The sequence below is a fragment of the Pleurotus ostreatus genome, assembly GCF_014466165.1.
Source record: "Pleurotus ostreatus strain PC9 chromosome Unknown scaffold_6, whole genome shotgun sequence".
NCBI lineage: Eukaryota > Fungi > Basidiomycota > Agaricomycetes > Agaricales > Pleurotaceae > Pleurotus > Pleurotus ostreatus.
In genome coordinates, this window is record NW_023503161.1 from 1,337,093 (window position 1) to 1,358,624 (window position 21,532).

At 51.2% G+C, this 21,532-nt stretch overlaps 6 protein-coding genes across 6 annotated transcripts; 2 read left to right on the forward strand and 4 right to left on the reverse strand.

Moving 5' to 3' along the window:
• Nucleotides 1–4,050: 4,050 nt before the first annotated feature.
• On the forward strand, nt 4,051–4,652 carry PC9H_008696 (uncharacterized protein; the record flags this gene model as incomplete). The annotated part of the gene is made up of 4 exons (XM_036778204.1): nt 4,051–4,373; nt 4,432–4,485; nt 4,541–4,573; nt 4,628–4,652. 4 exons carry the CDS (start codon nt 4,051–4,053, stop codon nt 4,650–4,652), a joined length of 435 nt encoding a protein of 144 aa, XP_036629632.1.
• A 371-nt stretch (nt 4,653–5,023) lies between these two features.
• On the reverse strand, nt 5,024–7,592 carry AIP1 (WD40 repeat-like protein; the record flags this gene model as incomplete). Its single annotated transcript, XM_036778205.1, has 15 exons — nt 5,024–5,293; nt 5,353–5,394; nt 5,448–5,576; nt 5,632–5,818; nt 5,876–6,114; nt 6,172–6,347; nt 6,396–6,465; nt 6,524–6,682; nt 6,736–6,758; nt 6,810–6,958; nt 7,008–7,070; nt 7,125–7,194; nt 7,244–7,349; nt 7,408–7,422; nt 7,476–7,592. 15 exons carry the CDS (start codon nt 7,590–7,592, stop codon nt 5,024–5,026), a joined length of 1,815 nt encoding a protein of 604 aa, XP_036629633.1.
• A 273-nt stretch (nt 7,593–7,865) lies between these two features.
• PC9H_008698 (uncharacterized protein) lies at nt 7,866–10,101 on the forward strand (the record flags this gene model as incomplete). The annotated part of the gene is made up of 13 exons (XM_036778206.1): nt 7,866–8,034; nt 8,094–8,212; nt 8,276–8,377; nt 8,424–8,517; nt 8,587–8,738; nt 8,791–8,944; nt 9,032–9,063; nt 9,140–9,233; nt 9,352–9,496; nt 9,567–9,667; nt 9,751–9,874; nt 9,954–9,967; nt 10,025–10,101. The coding sequence occupies 13 exons, from the start codon at nt 7,866–7,868 to the stop codon at nt 10,099–10,101; spliced, it is 1,377 nt and encodes a 458-aa protein (XP_036629634.1).
• Nucleotides 10,102–10,719: 618 nt separating this feature from the next.
• Nucleotides 10,720–12,753, reverse strand: ALD5_3 (aldehyde dehydrogenase (NAD(P)(+)) ald5; the record flags this gene model as incomplete). Its single annotated transcript, XM_036778207.1, has 10 exons — nt 10,720–10,768; nt 10,826–10,920; nt 11,002–11,304; nt 11,364–11,532; nt 11,591–11,960; nt 12,019–12,046; nt 12,102–12,197; nt 12,257–12,516; nt 12,569–12,582; nt 12,635–12,753. 10 exons carry the CDS (start codon nt 12,751–12,753, stop codon nt 10,720–10,722), a joined length of 1,503 nt encoding a protein of 500 aa, XP_036629635.1.
• A 1,418-nt stretch (nt 12,754–14,171) lies between these two features.
• PC9H_008700 (uncharacterized protein) lies at nt 14,172–18,103 on the reverse strand (the record flags this gene model as incomplete). Its single annotated transcript, XM_036778208.1, has 4 exons — nt 14,172–16,420; nt 16,484–17,186; nt 17,234–17,880; nt 17,929–18,103. 4 exons carry the CDS (start codon nt 18,101–18,103, stop codon nt 14,172–14,174), a joined length of 3,774 nt encoding a protein of 1,257 aa, XP_036629636.1.
• A 718-nt stretch (nt 18,104–18,821) lies between these two features.
• PC9H_008701 (uncharacterized protein) lies at nt 18,822–21,021 on the reverse strand (the record flags this gene model as incomplete). Its single annotated transcript, XM_036778209.1, has 13 exons — nt 18,822–18,941; nt 18,997–19,046; nt 19,183–19,293; nt 19,342–19,442; nt 19,496–19,640; nt 19,698–19,791; nt 19,853–19,884; nt 19,940–20,093; nt 20,146–20,297; nt 20,359–20,452; nt 20,523–20,624; nt 20,685–20,803; nt 20,856–21,021. The coding sequence occupies 13 exons, from the start codon at nt 21,019–21,021 to the stop codon at nt 18,822–18,824; spliced, it is 1,440 nt and encodes a 479-aa protein (XP_036629637.1).
• Nucleotides 21,022–21,532: the final 511 nt, after the last annotated feature.

A 21,532-nucleotide genomic window follows, 5' to 3' on the forward strand; every position in this document is an offset into this window, starting at 1 on the left:
GTTCAGTGGTGACAGCGTGGCGGTCAGGCCAATAGATACGGTGACCTTTGCTCGAGTCATCAAAACCGACCCAACGTCCCTCCTTAACGCGGCCTCCCAACTTATCTCCACCTTCTGTGCGAACATACACCAACTCGCCCCAGACTCGCAAATCTGCTAAATCAGGTTTCTTGCCGAAAACCGCTTCGTAGGGAGTCATGCCCTTGACGGCCTTCGTCGCCGTCCGGTTCATGAGGTATATGGCGTGGTGAGCGGCTTCACCCCAAAGACTTCTGGGCAAAGCGCTGTCATGAAGCATTGCACGGATACGCTCGAGGATGGTGCGGTTACGACGCTCAGCAACGCCATTCTGCTGGGGGGTGTCATGAACGGTAAGCTTCTGTGTCGTCCCTTTGGACTTGAGGTGCATGACGAATTCCTTCCCAGAGTACTCGCCGCCACGGTCGGAGTGAAGGGTCTTCACAGGTGCGTCCAACTGAGTCGAGCACCAGGCTTCAAACTCACGATATGCTTCGAAGGTTTCGTCCTTTGAACGCAGGAGTTTAAGATGCGTATACCGAGTGTTGTCATCCGTAAATGTAACGTAGTATCGTCGACCGCCAATCGTCTTAACCGGAGCCGGACCCCACAAATCACTATGGATCTCGTCGCCGAAGTTCGCCGCCCGTTCGCCTTGTCGAACCTTTGGGATCGGTTTGCGAGTTGCTTTGGAGTGTACGCAAGAATCGCAAAAGAAATCACCATTACTACCCGGCTCCAAAGTTAGGCCTGTCACGAAACCATGTGTGATCAGACGGCGAGCTGCATCCGGTGAAATATGCCCAAGCCGACGATGAAGCTCTTCCAGTCCGACACGTTCTCCAGCGGCCATGGCACTCTCTGTTTCTCTCATCACCTTATATAGGCCCCCAGTCGTTTTTGGGACGACTCCAACGGTTATGCCATCGGGTCCTGTAATGGTGCATCTCCCATCCGAGAAGGTTGCTGAGAATCCATTGTTATCAAGACACCCAACCGAAACGAGGGTATAGCCAACTTCCGGTGAGTAAAGCACCTCCAGCAACTGCAGCTGAGATACCGAACTGCCATTAGGGACTTCGAGAGTAAGGGAGCCAACGCCATTTGCCTTGAACGCCTCCTTGTTTGCGGCTTTAAACGATTTCGGGGGGATCTCTACGTAATCCTTCAGCTCGTCCTTATATGGGGTGATATGGCGGCTGCAACCAGAGTCGTATAAATCTGTTCGTACATCATCTTGATTATCTGTGGGTTCTGTGGCCGCCGCAACTGATTCCTCTTCCTCCTCAGAGTCTGTCTCGAAGCCAGGAACGATTCCATCCAGTCCGAGCGAACCAAGCAACCCTTCCACAGTGAGCTCTTCGCCAAACATCATGTCTGCGTCACTCCCATTTTCTTCATCATCAGAATCGTCGGAGACTGGCTCAAGATCGGGAATGGTGTCATCTTCATTTGCGACCACGGCAAACGCGCCACCAATGTCAGAATCATCATCAGACTCTTCAGCCACATTTGCCGATGCAGAACCCTTCCCATTTAGCTCAGGGCATTCTCTCTTCCAGTGGCCATCCTGTTTGCAATAGTGGCAGGCACCTGTGCGCTTCCTCAATTCAGACGGTTTGCTGATTCCTGACGATGAGGATGTAGCTGCAAGTGCCTCGTCGTTACCATTGGTGCGCGAGTCCTGATTGCGGCGGCCGTAACGTAACCTCTGAGTGAGTTGGCGGGTATTCTCTTCGGAGATGAGATGGATCAGAGCATCTGGATCCACTTCTTCCTTGCTCATGTAACGAGTTGCGGCGATGAGGCTGGAGGCAAACGTAGACAAGGAGTGAGGTAAGGAGGACACAATTGTGGATCGGTAATCGTTGACGCTGATGTCGACTCCCATAGCCGCAAGTTCTTCTCGACGCGCCCGAAGCTTGTCGAGGAAATCTTTCATACTCTCGCCCCCTTGGCACCTGGACTGAAGAAAGGCTGTGCGTAGCTCCGTTCGAGCGAAGGTACCACGGTCCGTATACTCGCGAACAATGACGCTCCAACGCTCACGCACCGTGGGCTTGTTCCGGACAAGCATGAGAGCGGAATCGGGTAGCTTCTGTGTGAGGAGGGACTTCGCCGAGCGCTCATCCTTTTCCCACTTTTCTAGCTTCTCAGACTTTGCCACCGTCGTCGTCGTGGTAGCACCATCCGCAGGCGGGGTCACCGTAACTGTTGGCTCCTCAGGTCGGGCATCGCTTCCATCAAAGTGGCCCCAGAAGCCCTTCGCTTCAACGGCATCCTGGAAGCGCAACGAGAACACAGCCCAATTCAACCCTGACGAGTCAAGCTTAGGCACAGAGGAGGGTAGAGAGTCGGATAGAGCAGTGGTAGACATAGTAGGGGCAAGCGGTGTAAGCAGAGGGTGTGCGAAATTGATCTTTGAGGTTACAGCAAGGCAGGGCCCATAACCTATAAGAGTAGCAAACTTAGGTTCACGTTTGCGCGGGCAAAAGATGGATTAGTCAATACCTATAAGAGTAGCAAACTTAGGCTACGCGCGGAAGTAAGTATAAGGTGTATGGAAGGATAATGTAAGATACTCACTTCACGTTTGCGCGGGCAAAAGATGAAGTGAGAACGAACGAGTATTCAACTATAAGTACGAAAAAGGCTAAGTAATGAGGAGTATCATATGTATTGTTGAGGTAGCGGAACTCAAGAGTGGGATAAAAGGGGGAACAGAATCGGTCACTAGGGTCCATGGAACATATGTACAGATGTCGGGGTGGTGGTCCATACACCAGGCCGAGATTGGGTTTGAGCTCGACAGGCGATCGGCTCTCGCATTACGGTTTGTCGTTCCAACACTGTAATCCTTCGGACTGTTAACCACTGAAAGTAACAAGTGACGACTCGGACTATACGATGATTCGATTCGCCTCGTGCACTCCACAGCTTACCTAGAAACATCGGGACTAACACTGATACACCCCTACTACATGGACATCATCAAACATGACGTGGACTTGGGCTCAGAATAGCTTTCTGACGTGCTACTCGGCGACCATCGCACAAACCTCGCAGGTTGTTGGGCTCTACAGGTGCAGAATAGCGCGGGTTCATGCTTTCTATATCCCGCATCCACGATCCCTCCCCATCGCCGATGGGCTACCATCACATCTTACTTGCCGACGGCGCCACACACCGCCATTCTTGAAAGCCGCACCACCGCATATCAATTCACTCGCCGATTCGCAATGGTCCGCTGTTGATACGCTCTTCTCTGAGGTAATAATTGGCCGGGAGGCCAGGATTAGCCCTTCGATTTCGCCCAAGAAGAGGTGCCCCTCAGTATGGATGCCGCAAGTATTCTTCATCCGCGTTTCCTTCTTCAAGAGGTTCTCTGGAGAACAAAGTGGGCCTCGGACTTCCCATCGCGCCGTCGAGTTCGAGGGCAGCGACACGGACTCCTACAACATCCGTGTAGTCATGCTAGATCGGACGCCTGTTCGTGCGTGATGCTTGTGTCCTGCTGTTGGCAATTGCAACCTGTTTTCCGAGATTGGGCGCTAAACGGCGCCTGTTCGGCGACTACCGCATTTCGGCGAGTTTATTTGGGTTCATGCCTTCTGTCGGTGCATCTCGCTGACTTCCACAATTCATACTGTATTCTAGAAACTCCGTTCGGAACAGATTTATACGCAACTCTCCCCTAGGGGATACAATCCTACCTAGCTCAATCATAGAAGGGACTAGACAATACATAAACTTATGCGCCAAGTCCTCGCCCTCCCGTCCGAGGGCCACCTTTGTATTAGCATCTTGGTCTGCACCTCGGCTTCTACTAGCATGCCTCTAGCTCTCCATTAGTCTCACTAGCAGCATTCATAGTCAACGTGTCGCCCCTCGCCCATAAGTATTCCATATAAATATCGGCATCACATCCTCTAGACGGTTTCGCTCCTCCTCTCTCCCCGGACCCACCTGACATACTTGTCCCGCTGCCCTTAGCCGACGAGTCTTAGTCCATCTATCCTTGACGAATCAGCGATGTATTTCCAAACCGTCCTGGTGTTGTTTTTGGCGTCGTTCGTTGCTGCGGCGCCCATGAGGGTGACGTTGCGTGTAGGAGGGATTATCACTGGGGGATCGTCCATAGTGTCTGCCATGAATGTGGTAGACCAACATCATGAAATGGCTCGCCCTCAGCTGCACGGAGGCTTGGACTCGGACTCGGAGCACGCGAGCCATATGCTGCCGCCTGCCGGTGCTCAGGTCATGCTGGGTGAGAAGCCGGTTCCCGAGCCCAGTAGTTCTTCGCCGTCCGCTACCATCGGAGATATACTCAAGACGTGGAGTTGCAACCTCTCAGGGTAAGCCTTTGTAATCGCTACACTAACAAATGGCGCTAACAGTGAGGTTATCAATTAGGGCTGTACAGAAATTCAGCGTCAAGTTGAGGTTTCATTTCGGACCCAAGGCATCGTAAGTGAAGCCGACTTCGATTAAAGCTTCTAGTTACTAAAGCACCCCATAATAGACATGTTAGACTCCATCAACGAAAACTTCTGAGGTTAGTGTGCATCTAAACATTCTGTTCGACTTCATGATTAAATCATCTTTTCAGGAGTCGCCATCCCGTACGCGTTTAAAGTTCCATGAGAAGTTACAAGTGATTGAACCCTTCCCCTAGTGAACGACGATCGTTTTCCATATGTCGGCGCATTTCGTACAAGCAACCACTCAGCGTGTATGGTCCTGGAGCATTGGCAAAGGCCCATGCATACTCGATGGTCCACAGGGACTCGGGTTACTTACCAGTTCACGTCAGGGTCACAGTTGCCAAGTCCGTGCGCCCAGTATCAATAATGACGGATGATAGCATTCATTCAACGAAGTAGACACGATCCCTCCAGCGATATATATATTTGCATATAGACACAATCCAACGTTGTACATTATCATTGATTCCTTCCTTATGTGGCATGGCCTTTGACTATAATTATACCTTGGGACGACGAGTTCAAGCGTGGAATGTCACCTCCCATACCCGGAGGCACCCATCTGCACCACCGCTTACAAGCTTACTCGTCTTGGCGTCCTCCGACGTCCACAGGACGACATTGACGCCGCCTGGGCCAGCATTCTTGATGGCGATATTCTTCATGGGACGCTCCACGCTCCACACATACACATGGGTGTCGAGAGATCCAGAAGCGCAGTGTCTGGATTCGCTGGTCCAAGATAGAGAATTAACGCGAGCCGAGTGGAACGACCAGCGAGAAGTGACGAGCTAAAATGAAAAATGAATGAGGACCACATGTCACATGTTGATCAAATAAATTGCCCCGCCTTCTTCTCCTGAACGTCAAATAAGCAAACACGACCAGTAGACTGTGGAGAGGATATTGGGAAATCAGTTATCAAGTGGAAATAGGAAGACATACATCACCAGAGGCAATGTATTTGGAGTCTGGCGAAAAGGCAAGCGCGGAAACAGTGCCTTTATTACCATCTAAGACGGTTGTCTCCTTCAGTGCCTTTCCGTCCCACTGGTATAGATGTACTTTCTGGTCCTGATAGATAACAAATTAGCTCCAATCAGATATCGGTGCGCAGCGGTGGTCGTACATCACCGCCGATAGCCACAAGGACGCCACTTGCAGCAACGGCATGTGGTGAATATTTAGGTTGATGTGTGTGTATCTTCTGGTTAGATCTGAATGCCTCGATGCTCTTTATCTCAGTTACGAAGACTGTGGAGTCGCTGGCAACGGCTACTGAGCGAGGCTGGGAACTCAAGGTCGCGGATGCGTCTCTATGGAATGGATGAGACCATTTGCGTGGAATATTTGTTCCTTCCATGATTACTCACGTAAAAGACTGGCCAGTAGCCACGATCTCCTTCACTTTGTCATCGTACGCGATGGAGTATACTGTGCCGTCGGGAGATGTGGCTAAACCCGACACTAGGTTGGTGTGGCCTTCCCCATCAACGCTGTCGGATTCAGACGTTGCTGTCGAGAACGAAAGGATGCGGCCATCCGTGGAACCAGCCAGGAACGTTCCAGAGTCCTTAGACGGCGTGATGGAAGTGATGGACTTTTGTGGGCCCTAGCAAATAACCAGGTTATGGCATCGCCTGTCATGGAGTCATGAATTGGGACTCGCCTGAATGACACGCGTGGGTTTATCGCTATTTGCTCGTCTATCGAAAATATTTAGGTCGCTTGACATGGAAAGTGACACGATGTTTTCGCTGCCACTCCAAACATTCCCAACTTGTTGATGGCTGACGCCAGAACCTATTGTCCATGTTGTAATCCCCTTCTTGGTTTCCACGTCCCCTGGTTCCTGTTCAGTACCAAAGAGGTGGTACAGGGAAGATCACTCACATAGTTTGACAGTGCAATCCGCGGAGGAGGTAACGAGGCTTGAACTATCCGGGCTCCACGAACAGGCCATCTACCATATGTCGTACAGTGAGTTTTATACACAACAAGAGAAGGTTTAGGACGCTAACGATGGATCCTTTATGGGGGCTATCTGTTATTTCGCCTAGTGTATCCCCAGTCTTGCCATCATACAAGAATACCTTCGAGTCCGAGCCAACACTAGCAAATCGGTCGCCGGTATTATCATATCTAACGTCTTGAACGAATTTCGTGTGCGTTTTGATGACCTTTTATTAGGATGATTGATTGAAGGGGATGTATTCGATCGTGTTTGACACACCTTATCATATTTATACGGAACACCTATTTGGCCGTGACTGAGCCATAGAATCATTGAGTAAAACTAGACCACACCTTGGTGGAATATGATCGAACTGTCATCTCCTGCCGTGGCGGCACGGAAGGGGCGCTGCTGGCGAATTGAGACAGCGTTGACTGCCTTGGAATGGCCTATGATCTCGCCGCTCGATGTCCCCGTATCCATCATGAAGGCGTGTCCGAATCTACCCCCACGAATGAGCCAATAACGTATAGCTGGAGGATCAATCCTACTTCTCTTTACCATCGCCCACAGCGATGATTCGCTTACTCTCACCGTCCCAGGCAATATCATTACTTCGAGGCGTCAGTCAGTCAAGAGGTCCCCTCTCGCATGGTACAAGAACTGACATCCGCCCTCCGATAACCTTGTATTCTCCTTTCAAGGTTCGATCTTCCCCCACCGTGTCCCATACTCTGACTACAAATATACGCATTAGCCTTGATAATGAATAGGCTATGGATCTCACCTGTGCCACTGATGTCGGCGGACGCGCAGTAATACCCTGAAGGTGAAATTCGGGCTACAGTGGGATCCTTAACGTGCTCAGTGTACGCCGTCGACGAAGCGGGGTTCTGTAGTAAAGCGACACCGATGTCAAACCAAGCCGCTGGACAAAATCGTAGCTCTAACATTCAAATCGCGTATCTAGACGCGTCGTCAAACGACACAACACGATGAGGCTAAGATTCGGCGCGTACAATTACGACCTTTCCATTCGTGTAGACGATTTTATCCTTCTGCGCGCTGAGCTTAGTTGAGACCCCTCTGGTAGTCAATGGGTTTGGCGAGAAGATTCCAGCACGTTTGAAAGACATTATGGCTGTAGGACAAGTTCAGGCTGCGGTTGTTGTCGTCGTTAACCCGATTAGATAACAAAATCGATCCTGCAGATGAAGATCACATGTCCGGCGCGTCTAGCTGCACTCCCTTCCCTTCGACCAACGTACGTACCTGTGCCCTTCTGGGGCAGAAGAAGCAAGGATGCGCCATCTTATGGTATGCTTTATTCTCATGCTCTAATCTTGAATTACTTGCTCAACTTCTTTACCAGCCCCCACGTCTCCTAGCATACTCGCAGGATAATGTCGATGTCCAAAAGCCAGCCGGCAGGGAGCATGGAGAAGGAGCTTGAGCGCGTCGGCATTGAAGAAGAATACAAACCCACAACCCCCTTCCCATCGAAGGACGAAAAGGCTCTTGTTCGCAAGCTAGATAGGCGGATACTGCCCCTAGCATGTCTGCTCTACTTATTTGCATGTAAGTGACCCTTTGCTTCGTGTGCACCACCGAGTTTTAAATTCTGATTCCCCTGATAGACTTGGATCGCAGCAATCTAGGGAACGCTCGTCTACAAGGATTGCCAGAGGATGTACTGGCCGGCGACCCCACGGGTATCTTATTCGACTGGGTCAACTCTGCGTTCTTCTTCTCCTACGTGAGTACCATGTGCCTTAAGGTTGAATGTTGAGGACTCGATATTGATGCTAAACGATTCTAGATTCTATTCCAAGTACCAGCGACGATCACATCGAAGCTCTTCCGCCCCCGTTTCTGGATGGCTGGGGCAGCCATAGGCTGGGGTCTATCGTCAACTCTGATGGTAGGTCCCTAACACAGCCCAACACTTACTCAACCTAAATACCCAGGCAACCGGCTTCAACATCGGCGGCTTGGTGACTGCCCGCTTGTTCCTCGGCATCTTCGAGGCGTGCTTCGGTCCTGCAATACCCTTGTACTTCTGTAAGTAAACATTTCGTAACCCGCCTTTCTCTGGTGTAGGTTTCGTTTCTAAGGGAGATGCGCTTCTAGCTTTGTTCTATACGAAAACTGAGATGGGGACGCGCATGGCGTATTGGTTCGGGTTCGCGGCGGTCGCTGGCGCGTTTGGGGGGCTACTCGCGTTCGGGATCCAACACGCCCATGCTGCCATCGCGAACTGGAGGCTGTTGTTCTTGGTCGAGGTCAGCTTAGAACTTAGGGGCGATAATCATGTCCGAGCTTTTATTGTGATAGGGAATTCCTGCGATGTTGCTCGGCCTGTTCACCTTGTTCCTGCTCCCCGATCGCCCGGAGTCGACGCACTTCTTCGACGAGAGAGAGAGGCAGATAGCGTTGGAGCGTATGAACAGGGCGGCGAGCGGCGATACGGGGGCTGTAGTCAATAAAGGTGCGTGCTTTCCTGGACTATGAACATGAAGGATACCCTAACTGTTAACATTTGGTAACTGGTTCTGGTTGATGTCTGTTCGTTTAGCTCATATTGCTGCTGCGTTTCGAGATTGGAGGGTAAGTCACAATGCTAATGTTTCAATCACCCTAATAGTTGATGATCATCACCGCTATCGATTCCGATCGTACGTAGATTTACGTCGCCGGGGTCATCTATTTCGGCCTGAATTGCGCGCTTGCGTCCATCTCCGCCTTCCTCCCCACCATCATCCAGACATTCGGAAACAGTGAGTCTTCCAACTAACCCAACCAACCAAAATCCGCAACTCAACAATTCAACAATGCCCAATACTATATCTCAACAATAATAATGCCAATTTACCGCGACTAACCTACTATAACTAGCCCCCGCGGCATCCCAGCTGCTGACTGTCCCTCCGTACGCTGTGGCAGCGGTCGTCCTCGTCTGCTTCGCTATCGCTTCAGACAGGATGCAGAGCCGGGGCGTGTTCATGTGCATCGCGAGTTGTATTGGGGGCATCGGTTATCTGTGAGTGTGTCCTTCCACCTTCCACTCCGTACTGCGCACAAGCTGTATGTAATTAACAAAAGACTCGCAGGCTACTATTGACGGTCCCGTCGAACCAGCGCGTGCGGTACTTTGCGAGCTTCTGCATCACGAGCGGCACGTATGCGACGATTGGTATCATCATCGCGTGGTGTACGTACACCGTCTTCATATTCTTTCAAATTATCCTCTAGGTGGCTGACAATCGAATATGTATGGTATGTATATGTGTGTAGTTGCGCATAATCTCGGCTCCGAGACGAAGAAGGCCGCGGGCATACCGATGTTCATGGCGATCGGCCAGTGCGGGAGCATACTGGGCTCGCATGTATTCCCGAAGAGGGAGGGCCCACGATATATGTGAGCACAGATCCTATCCCAAGTTTTTTCAATGGTTTTCGATGATAGCTGATCATTGCTCCCGTCTTTGAAATTGTAGCAAAGGATTTGCGAGTGAGTGTCAACCCACGACGGATAATTCATTTGTAGTTGCTGACTTTAGCTGTGTAGTTTCGTGTGCGCTCGAGTTCCTCGCGGCCTTCTGTGCAATCGTACTTTCGGTCAGCTTCTCCCCTCACGGGCATTAGGAAATGCAGTGCATCTAACAGTGTTTCCCAAAGGTCTCGTACAGGATGGACAATAAGGCCAGAGATCGGACATATGGGAGGCCTGAGCCGGGCGGCAAGGTCGATACAAGGGAGTTAGCAGACAAGGTGAGAATCAGATGATATCAATAGAGATTGGATTCTCGATATGTGGAATTGTACTTGTTTTATATGGTTGCTGATCACACGAAACCCAACTTTCAAGGCCCCCTCGTTTCGCTATGTGCCTTAGAAGAGCTTGGAAGAAGAAGAGACGGTCGGACCGTGAGTTAGTGATGGGTAAAGTGTAGTGAAGTGGAAGTGTACCAGGGCTTATCAGGGCTTCTCCCCTGAGCAACATGGCTAAAGTTCGTTCTCTTGAAATTTCTTGTTTGTTGGTTCGACTTTTTATGCTTATGACCATTGAATGTGGATGGGCTTTATGTGACCTGTCTTTGATGCAACGAGGGGACCTTGTCTTCTCGGCGATCGCAGCAGGCTGCAATGAAGATAGAAACAAAGGGGCTTGTCCCGAAATTTGATGACTACGTTAACATGCAAGTTAAGTACTTGTCTACTACAGGGTGGAGAAGACAGTACACAAGGTTGGAGGCGGCTACACTACTTCCTGCGCTGCAAGCCCACCTGAACAGCTTTGATGTTCGTATAACTGGACGAACCACCGGTCTACATCAACGTCCCGTTTACGGATAGTTAGCAAACTTACTTGTGAAGGGCATACTCGCCTAAATCACGACCAAAGCCCGATTGCTTGAACCCGCCGAACGGCACGTTTGCATGGAGCTGGCCTGCACAGTTGACCTAAATCGCAACGTATGGCAAACAAGCCACGGTTTGTCAGATCCAACGGAAAAATGAATGGGCAGTGGCGCGGGCACTCACCCAGACTGTACCAGCCTTCAGACGGTGTGCAGTGTCCAAGGCCCTATTGGTGTTTTGGCTGAACACAAGCGCAGCGAGTCCGTAGATGGTATTGTTGGCCTGTCGGATCACATCGTCTTCATCCGTGAACTTGATGACGACGACGACGGGGCCGAAGATCTCTTCTTGCACAATTCGCATGTCGGGGGTGGTATCGGTGAATATGGTGGGCTTGATGAAGTAGCCGTCGCCACTGTGCTCTTCGCCGCTGTAGTGCACCGTTGCCCCTTGCTCGATGCCTGATTTGATATAGCCCATGACGCGCTATCGAAAGCGGAAGTTAGTCCAAAGTGGAAAGTAAAACTGGGATTGAGATGGCGTACGTCGAAATGGGGCTTCGAAACGAGCGGCCCCTCGTCGACGCCTTTGGCGAACGGGTCCCCAATTACCATCGATTTCGCCCGGGCAGTGAATCGTTTCAGGAATTCGTCATAGACACCCGCCTGAACGAAGATTCGCGATCCAGCAGCACAGACTTGGCCGTTATTCCAACTTTTGAAATCATTGATGTGAGTCGTATCAGAAGCTTGAGCAATACGAAGCAACGCACAAGATGCCCAAGGCAGCAGCAGCGACCGCCTGATCAAGATCCGCGTCGTCGAATATGATATTTGGAGATTTTCCCCCGAGCTCCAACGCAACACCTTTGATGTTGCTCTGGGAGGCGGCTTGCATGATCTTGCGGCCAACCAGGGTTGAACCAGTGAATGCAACCTTTTCGATGTCCAAATGGGCGGCGATTGCAGCGCCAGCTACTTCTCCGTAACCAGGAATGACATTCACGACGCCATCGGGGAATCCTGCTTCCTTGATCAATGCAGCCATGCGGAGGGCTGTGAGGGGAGTAAATTCCGAAGGCTTTAAGATTATGCAATTTCCTGTGGCGAGGGCTGGAGCGATTTTCCATGTCATCAAGAGCACTCCAGAAAAGTTGCAGCGTCAGCAACATGTCAGCCAGCCGATAAAAGCATAACCCACATGGGAAATTCCAAGGGATGATTTGGCCCTTTTGAATTTCGAAATTAGTGGGGTCAATGCTGATCTGACCGTTCGTGACGTACCACGACACCGATGGGTTCGTGCCGCGTGTAGGTAAGCTTGCTTTCATTAGTCTCCAGGGTTTGTCCGGTGATCTTGTCTGCCCAGCCAGAGTAGTACTTGATAGTTTCGATGGCCACTGCGACGTCTACATGTAGAGCCCAAGTGAATGCTTTACCTGTTTGTATATTAGCGCTATGGTGTTTTTCAACGCAGCAATGCCAACTGTCCACTTGCCATTGTCGAGCGCCTCTATCGCAGCCAGTTCTTCCTTGTGAAAGTCCATTAGATCGGCAAGCTTCCGAAGCAAAGCAGCCCGCGCCGCGCCGCTAGCGTTGAGGCCCCAGGTGGTGTCGAAGGCCTTTTGGGCTGCCTTGACGGCAACATCGACGTCCTGCGCGGTCCCTTCAGCGACCTTGGTGATCAATTTGCCAGTAGCTAGGTGACATAATCAGATGATCCGGTTGTATCGAGGATCATTAATGGTTACTTGGGTTGAGAACACTGAAACAGTCAGACAACGAATGGGTAATTTAAGTGCCAACAGATGTCTCACTCAATCGTTGTGCCGTGGCATCCATCGATAAATTTGCCATCGATGAAGAGGCCGGTGTTGAGTTCAGTCTCTCCCTGCCAGAGTTCCCCGGTGAATTTATACGAGAAGACTTGGGGCATGTCTGGGAGATGTAGGGAGACGGTTGAGGATTGAGGAGGCTTGTTGAGCAAGTAGTATATAGTATTTAAGCCAGCAGTGGATACACTGGCCTAGTACTACCTTTCAGCCATCAACGTGGGCGCAGCGCTGACACCATGCACATCGGGGGTATTCAATTGAGTATGTTGTGGGCGTCGATAGATGCTGATACCGTCAAAAGCGTAGGTCCTCGTGGGTTCTCGTAGGTCCCGCTATTTCCCAATGGTCGTTCGAACCCCAAGAAATGATTGCGTGTGTTGCATCAAACCGTCCGCAATTGGGGTGCTTAAGGAGTCGTGATACGATTACGAAGCTTCTACCGCCTCTGGTATCCCAAGATCAAAATACTTTGGGCTGGTACGCGGCGCCCTCTTGGATACAAAACAACGTAGCCGTTGATGTGTCGTAAGGCCACCCGGGGATGAAACGGAAATGAGAAGGTCCAGGTCCTGAAGACCAAGTTGACATTCAGTCTTTAGTCTTCTGTTCGTGTTTCAAGCCTCCAAGGAAAATGTGACATACGTCGTGTGTGCCGGTACAACACTTCGAGAATGGGATTGGCCTAGCCTCGTCTACGCAACTCGGCGAGTCTTTCGGGGAGAAGCTCTCGTGAGTCCACAGAGACGAATATATTGGATCAGATGTGGCTGAAGGAGGAACGAGCCCAGAAGTTCGGGTAGGACCCGCACGCCCGGAGTTTAGGCTGTAACAGGGTGCTCTGCCTTTGTATTACCTTTGGGTCTGCCTTGAGTTATTGTCGTTATTATTTGCGGTAGAGAAACTGCCTGAGGAGGTTAGCGGGATTGGTGTCACGTCAAGTCGGTGGGGCGTTGAGCGCTTGAGCTTTGAAGGAGTCCCTCGAGTCGACGCTTGTCAACAAGTTGAACCAGGATGGAAATTTACGAACACGTGTCATAGGGGTCTTTGTCACCGTGTCCACTGGCTTCCACTGGCCGATATGGAAATCATGTTGTGAACTACATACGTCAGAGTGTACAGTAAATGAAGACATGATCATTACATCGCTAAAGATACATAAAATTGGGGTTATTCGAAAATTAATGCAATGTCATTGAGTGTGGTAACAGTGAGTAGAGCAGATGAGTTCATGGTCGCAAAATTTGGCAAGTGAATATAAAAGCGAAAGCGAAGCGGTAAGTCGTGAACATGAAAGGTAGCTAGTGAAGCTTTAGCAATTTGAACAGATGTAGAAGCGTACTATATTTGGTTTGCTGACGTTCTTGCTCAGTCGTGTCGAGAACGAACGGAAAGAGGACGATTCAAATCCAAAATGTAAAGGAGAGTGAGTCCAGGGACCTGGCAGGCGAGATCCTGTATGGCAAAGGCCATAGTTAAATTATACATCCAACCGATTCCTTCCATAGAACCCCATCTTGGGTTAGCATTCAGCGCGAGCCACTGCCCCGTTAGGTAGACCAGCCTCGCAGCTAGATGTGGAACTCGATGAGTCCGGGGGAGTAGGCAGACCCAATCCGCCCCCGCTCCCTACGTCTCGAGTGCTCGTGGGACGAGACGGGCTCCGTTTGCCTTCACGTTCTTCCTTTCTCCGCGAAGAGGAATAAACTTCCGCTTCTGAGGGATGATGATGATGATGATGTGATGTCGACCTTGTTTGTGACACGGAATGCGAGTGCGAATGCGAATGTGATGCTGAGCGATGTCTCCTGCGTGTAGCTTCCATATGTCTGTCTTTCTCTACCCTCTCCTTATCTGAGCGGCGGTGTTCATGGCGGCTCTCTTTGTCTCTTTCTTCCCTTCTCTTCTCCTTGTCTTCGCGCCTCCTGCGTTCTTCTCTTCGGATCTCTTTCTCCTCCCTCCTCTTCTCCCAATCCTTGTCCTTATCCCTCTCGCTTTCTCGCCGCCTGCTGTGTTCCTCGTGGCTTCTTCGACTGCTATGGTACTTGGGCTCTTCGGGCCGATGATGACGATGCTCGCCCTCCCAGCCACGTCGCCGTTCCTCTTCCCGAGTCCTGCGGTCCCTTGAGCCATCACGAACATCACCACGCCCGTGTTTATGTGTCGACGAGGATACGTATATCGCCGAGCCACTTTCACCACGACTCTGTGAATGCGTATACCCGGCCCTGCCTCTATCAGCGTCAGAGTGAGCATGTCGGCTTCCATGACCACTGGCACTCGCAGACGTCGATGATGGCCCCGTCGTCGCACTAGTATCGGAGAGTCCTGTATCTCCGCTTACGAGGGGCGGCCGGTGAGCTGGGCGTGACTCAGTGTGCCCCTTTATGTCGGTTGGTGGTTGTGGCGGCTGCGACACGTATGCCTGGGGTGGGGGCTGGGGCTGAAGAAAGGCTTCGACGCCGGCCAAAGGCGTAGGAGGGGGCGCAGAGGCCACATACTGGCCTGTTGAAGGGACACGCAAAGGCGAGCTCGTTCCCGTACCCCACGTTGCAGCGCCTAAAGGCTTCATAGGTGACGCAGTGGTAGGAAATGCAATCACGCTATTTATTGACGGCATCGCAAGTGGCTGCGAGTAACTTTCACCAGTACTTTGACTTTGAGCTCGACTTCTGTTGGCTTGGCGGCTATGAGGCGCTTCGGCAGGCGAAGGTTGAGGGTAGTACTGAGGTTGAGGTTGAGGCTGAAGCTGGGATTTGGGGTGGGGGTGTGAGGTAGACCTTGACGCCTGCTGAGGCTGGTGTGAATGTCTTTTACTTGCCCGACCCTCCCCGAGCGGCGAATGTGATGCGTTCGTCTTAACAGCTTGATAACCCGCTTGAAATCCTCCCTGGTACCCGGCTTGGAAAGCATCCATTGGGAGTAGGGAAGTGCCTGTTGTAGGCGGGGCGAGATGCTGGGGCGAGCGATGAGAATGAGAGGAGCGGGGAGTCGAGTGATCCTGGCTTTGAGCGCGCTGGCGAACCATAGGAGGCGGCACGAGCATGGACGGCGACTGTGTCTTTGAAGACGAACTCTCTGCCTGCTGTGGTAGTGCTGTGTGGGAACGTGTCTTCGGAGGAGTCGTGGCGGGAGGGGCGGGTAAAGCTTTCTCCCTTTCTCTTTCTTTGCCCTTCTCCCTATCCCTTGCCCTATCCATTTCACTCCTCTTCCTCGTCCGCCCTTGTAACTCAGCGTCTACGTCGATACCGTCCAAAGAATCACTCTCGATCGGCGCACCCTCCACAGAGAAATCTTTCTTCCCCCCAATCCACGCCCTAGCACCGGACCCACCCAACCCGGTAGGGAATGTATGTGCAGCATCATCCAAGACGCCACTAACTACGCAATCCAGAACAGTGGCCGCTTTGCCGTGTGATCCTGCTCGCGACTGATGCGAAAGAGAAGGTACGACATCCCATCCGTCCTCCCTATGTTCCTCATGATCATCTGCCTTAAGAGTATATACCACTTCGCCCAGAGCCGACGCAGGTAACACATATGATATTGGCTTCGTGAGGTCGCCCGATGCGGAGGTGGTAGCAATGGTAACCTGATGAACGGAACTCGCTGTAGAGGTCCGAGATGTAGACGGAGTAGGCAACATAGACGAGAAAGGTGATCGTGAATTCAGCCCCCGCTGAAGAGGAGAATTCGAAGCGGATGTAGAGGCGGAACTTGTTGAGCCGCGAGAGGGGGGCGGGCTCGAAGTATGCAAGTTAGGTGCGGACGCTAATGAAAACCAAGAACATAGATGAGTTCGAAGCGGATAAAAATTATATAATAAGAACGCACATCCGGCGTTTGCACCAGCTCCTGCGCTCATCCCATATCCGATGATGAATTGTTCCATGCTGCTGGCTAACTTAGTTTTCTCCCCGGTGTCGTTGGATCCAGATGGCAATACGTGTAGAATTCGACCCTTCACTCTCCCGAAGCTACCGGTTGCAAGACTGCCAAACGTAGCAGGGGGGCTATGGTTGGTGCCAGTGCTCTCCTGCTCAGGGTTCCAAGTTCGATGTCTCTCTTTCTTTGTGCTTACTGGAGAAGCTCCTGTTCCAACATCCGGCACTTGCACGCTTGGGAGTGCATTCCCCAGCTGCCTCATCGACATCCCACTCGTCAACACCGCATCGACAATAAATGGGCTAACCAACGTCGTCATTAATATTGTATGTTTCAGCAGCACCTTCTCGCTAATTGCTACAACTTCGGTGGTTTGTTTTTGAGATCCGGATTTCGGTGTTTTTCTGAATGGGAGGCTCAGAGTGGAGGAGGTTGGGGGTGGTGAGGAGGAGACTGTGTATTGAGTTTCGGGGGGCGGGAGAAACGACATGACCACGTCGAACGGTCGGTGTGTTGGGTCGTGTTTTTGGGATGGTAGTGAAGTCGGGGACGTCATTGGTCGATCTGATGATGGTGCTCCCATCTTCGAGAGCCGGCGACCCATACGAGGCATGCGAACAGGTAACGAGAGCGCCAGCGACAGTTTGGACGTCTAACAAACATTCAGCACTCACAATGATATCCTAGTGGGTGTCTTACGTTCGGCTTGCTCATTACCACTTCACTTCCACCCTGAGTATGTATGCCATAGATGCCACTGTTATACCGCTGGCGGCGGCCACCCAACCACCCGTTGAATAAAGTCGAAGATCGAGAACTGGCGGCGGGGACGATCTCAATCCCATACTCGTTCACAGGGATAAATTCGCTCGAATCCAATGGGGGTTGTTCGGCGAAAAGAACGATCCGAATGATCGTTGATGGCGGCGGCGGAGAATGCGACGCAGAGGATGAACCAGACGCAGTAGAAGGTTGCGCTGCGTGTCCCTTGGCGTAATGATATCGACGAGCTCTCTCGGCAAACGCAAACGCTGTCGTATTCTTCCTCCATGCTCGTGCCAGCACTTGTGCACGTTCCAGCACGCGTACGAGCCGGAGAGCACCGAGAAGGATAGCCGGCGTGGCTATTTTGACCAAGTATAGTGTCGGGTATTGTACGCCGGGCGTCGGTGATTGCTGGAGAGCATTGTGGATGTCGTCCACAGATGGGGGTTTGTGAGAAATGAGGATAACGAGGGACTGGGAGAGCACCGGAGACGATAAGACAGGTCGTAGACTGAGCGGCTCGGGGTCTAAATGTGGCCGTCGACCGATGTGCCATCGTAAGTGTATTGGATCATAAATAACTCACAGATCAGCAAAATTGCCCGAAACGTGGAACTCGACCAACGCACCTCCGACAATCAAGACAACGTTCTGCATTGCGGACTCCAATGACTTGAGAGAAGATACATGCACATCCCACGTTGCAGGTGCCATATGGGCAAATGGGTCGAGCGGCAACTTGGCCGTTGGAGGGAAGAAAGCAGTTGAAAGTGGCCGCCGTCGCGAAGGGGGGTTATGGGCCATATCTGCAGCTTATTTCACGGCGCTGCAAGCAGAAGGGAGGCCGTCGGGCCACGTTCTGGCACGGTACGAGGAGGAGGGGAGGTCGTCGTTGGGAAGAAATGGATGACGAGAACCTTTTAACGAGTTTTTGTTGAAAATGACGACAGTTTCGGCCACTTTCTGCAGCCACTTGCTCCGACTATCCCCGTTTAGGTAGTTTCACCTTCCAACTTTGGACAAATCAGCCTCAAAATAGCTTAAAGCTATGTTTGGCGCTGTTCGGCCCAGCGCCACGTGGTCAATGTGTCGATTATCGGGTGAAATGTAGTCGGCAATACAGCAGACAAAATGGGTGAGGTGGAGAGATTTTGGCTCGCAGAAGCGAGGTTTCGACTGGCTTCGAGTCGAGGAAGGTGCCAAGAGTAGGAGAGCAAGAAGGCTACATAACTAATCAACGTCCCAAATGACGCCGACTGTTCGAGATGCTTGGTGGCTTGGCACCAGCCTGCCAGGACCTCGGCATCTGCGCTCGCACACTCCCTAAGAGACCTTAAGCTTAAGCTTGGTATGATGCTTCGACGAACTTCTTCGAGGTGGGGGATCATATATTGAATCAATCAGGGGGTCGCAGGGGACTGACGTATATATTCGCGAACGATAGCAGGATTAGAGAAGGTGGCACTCGGCTAAGGAAGATATCTAAACGCTGGGGCCTTAACGATTCATCATCAGGTGGGTATCAACTAAAGTAGCCATGCGGGTTTACCTTGTCGGCTAGAATCTGTGTATCTACCCTAGCACCAGGAATTGGTCGACCGTACACACGATCTCTTCTAGCATTGTCTAGGCGATAAGAAATCTGGGATTGAAGGAAGTCAGTTGAATGGATGTTGAGTAGTTCATGTTACACCCACCGACAATATGGCAGCACAAACGGCAGCTAAAAGCTCCAGCGCACAAGAGACTGAGCAGGTATGATTTCAGCAGGGCCTTAAGCTAGACATCGGCTACTTACTTGCGAAACCTTTGCTGTAAGGCGGGGACGATAAGTTATGGGCCGCGGGGGACCAAGGATGACAAGGCTTACATATATCTAGGACCTTCGCTTTGTGGGAAGATGTGCGAACCCAAGACACTACCGCATTGACCCATGGACATAAACATAGGTATGCCTGCAGCTCGCTTGGTTTCTGATCCGAGATTGTGTGCAACTGAATGGGTCTTCAGTTCATGACAGCTGCAAGCATCGAGAGGCTTACACCAAGCCATGATAAGCCCGATAGTTGTGTACGTGCCGCTTGTTATACAGAAGGTGGCAAAATAGCGCACGCGTACATTGTCGTGGACGACCAACAAGAGTCTAGAAACAACATGATCAGCCGAGTAGCACAGCAATATGATTGCTGCACTTACAGATATCCTATTGCGCCGATTACACTCGCGACTCCCATGAAAACACCACGGCTCTGTAGCCTATCCGATGCGAACGAGAAAGAGACCAAGATGACGAACGCGACGGCGTAAGGGGGGACGGTTAACAGCTGCGTTACAGCAGCAGCTAGAAGAAGTAGGGTCAGCTCGATAAGCCTCCACTGACGCAAAAAACGAGGCATACAATTGCCAAATGTCTGGATAATTGTTGGTAGGAATGCACCAATCGACGCAAGCGCACAATTTAACCCGAAGTATATCACACCACCGACGTAAATCTATTCCAGAAATCCAATTAGCATTTGCAACCCGAGGAGGATTGATGAACCTATGACTCACCCTCCAGTCGCGGAATGCGGCCCAAATATGCGCTGCGTGTGGTTTTAGCAAGGCCCAAGATTGATGACAGATAAGCAAGTACATTACCTTTGTTGACGGAAGCACCGACATCTCCGCTGGTAGCTCTGTTCATGCGGGCTATAGCAATCCTTCTCTCATCTTCGTTCAAAAAGGTTGTTGACTCTGGACGATCGGGAAATAAGAAAGCAGTAAATATCGCTAACACGACGGGTGGAAGACCCTTCGTCATACTTTAGAACCACACCTTTCTTGTAAGAACGAAGCTTACAAACCTCGACGATAAACAACAGCCTCCACGGTTGAAATGGTAGGCTGGCGTTCTGGATGCCGAATGCTATCAAGCCCCCAAACGCGCCGCCTACTGTGGCGAAACCAAACCAACAAGCCATGCGAAGGCCAATTTCCTTCCTCGTATAAAAGAAGGCTTGACATACGGGCCCGTTCAATGAGTATGCAGGTTTAAAGTGTCGGCAAACTCATCGTACAAAAATACAAGGGAATCGCTGGGCCGAACCCAGACTCGAAGACCCCTATGCACGCCCGAGCGGCGAGCAGGCTGCCGAAGTTGAAGCCCGTAGACTGTCAGGTTCACGAGGTCAATGGGTTGAGCATAACAGACCCATACAAGACATGATCGAAGGCAGCTTACCATCAATGTCGCGCAAGTACCCCATCCCAGGCCTGCGGCTGCCACCCACAGGCGGGGGCGAAACAGCTTGGACAACAGAGTCGCTGGGATCTGACACAAGATCTACACAATACCGTGTCCATCAGCATCAAGCTCTGAAGATGAGTACCTGCGACTGCGTACATATGCGAGGAAGAATGCAGACGTTATCCAGTCAAACAGCACACCAGTAGGGTCGCCGCCCAACACATCTTCGGGCAATCCCTGTAGACGTGCGTTCCCTAAATTACTGCGATCCAAATCTAAGAACGTAGTCAAGATATATGACCACTCTGAGAGAAAAAAAGGGCGAACATGAAAAGAGGTAAAGAGCGCAAGCGATGGGCATGATGCGTTTGTCCAACTTGCGAACGAGTGCCTGCTCTTCAGCAGACCCTTCCAGAAGTGGTGAGGGTAGACTCTCTTGTATTTCAATCTTCACATCCTCGTTGTGCTTTGAGTCGTGGCTGCTAATTGTCATAGTGCGAAGGTGGAGGTTGGATCGATGTATTGGCCGTGAAACAGTAGAACTGCCTCGGGCTCCACTCGAAGCCAGTCCGCAATGCTTTTATCCGCAAGCACACGGGCGTGAGCCAAAGATAGACCTTGAGATTTCTCATACTCGTCGACTGGGATAACTTTGCTGGTCAGCTGGCTTCGAGAATGTGAGAATCCAGGGCAACTGGTTGTACATCGAGCGAAGCCTGATGTTCCGATGGGAAGAATGGCCTATGTCCATGGTGGTTGAGGCACCACGCAGTGCAGGTAGTGCGCTCTCAAATGAAAGAATCACGATGTACTGCACATTATGGTGAGCATCGGCGAAAAGAGTTGGATTGAGAAGAATCAGTCTCATAAGGGTGCGACTTCCAAGCCGTAAAGTATACACTGTTAAAATGGTCAGCATTGCGGAATTCACTTGCTGGATGACCTACACCACCAGTGACTTTCTGTATTGAGTCTTGAACGAAGAAATTTCGAGAAATGCCTTT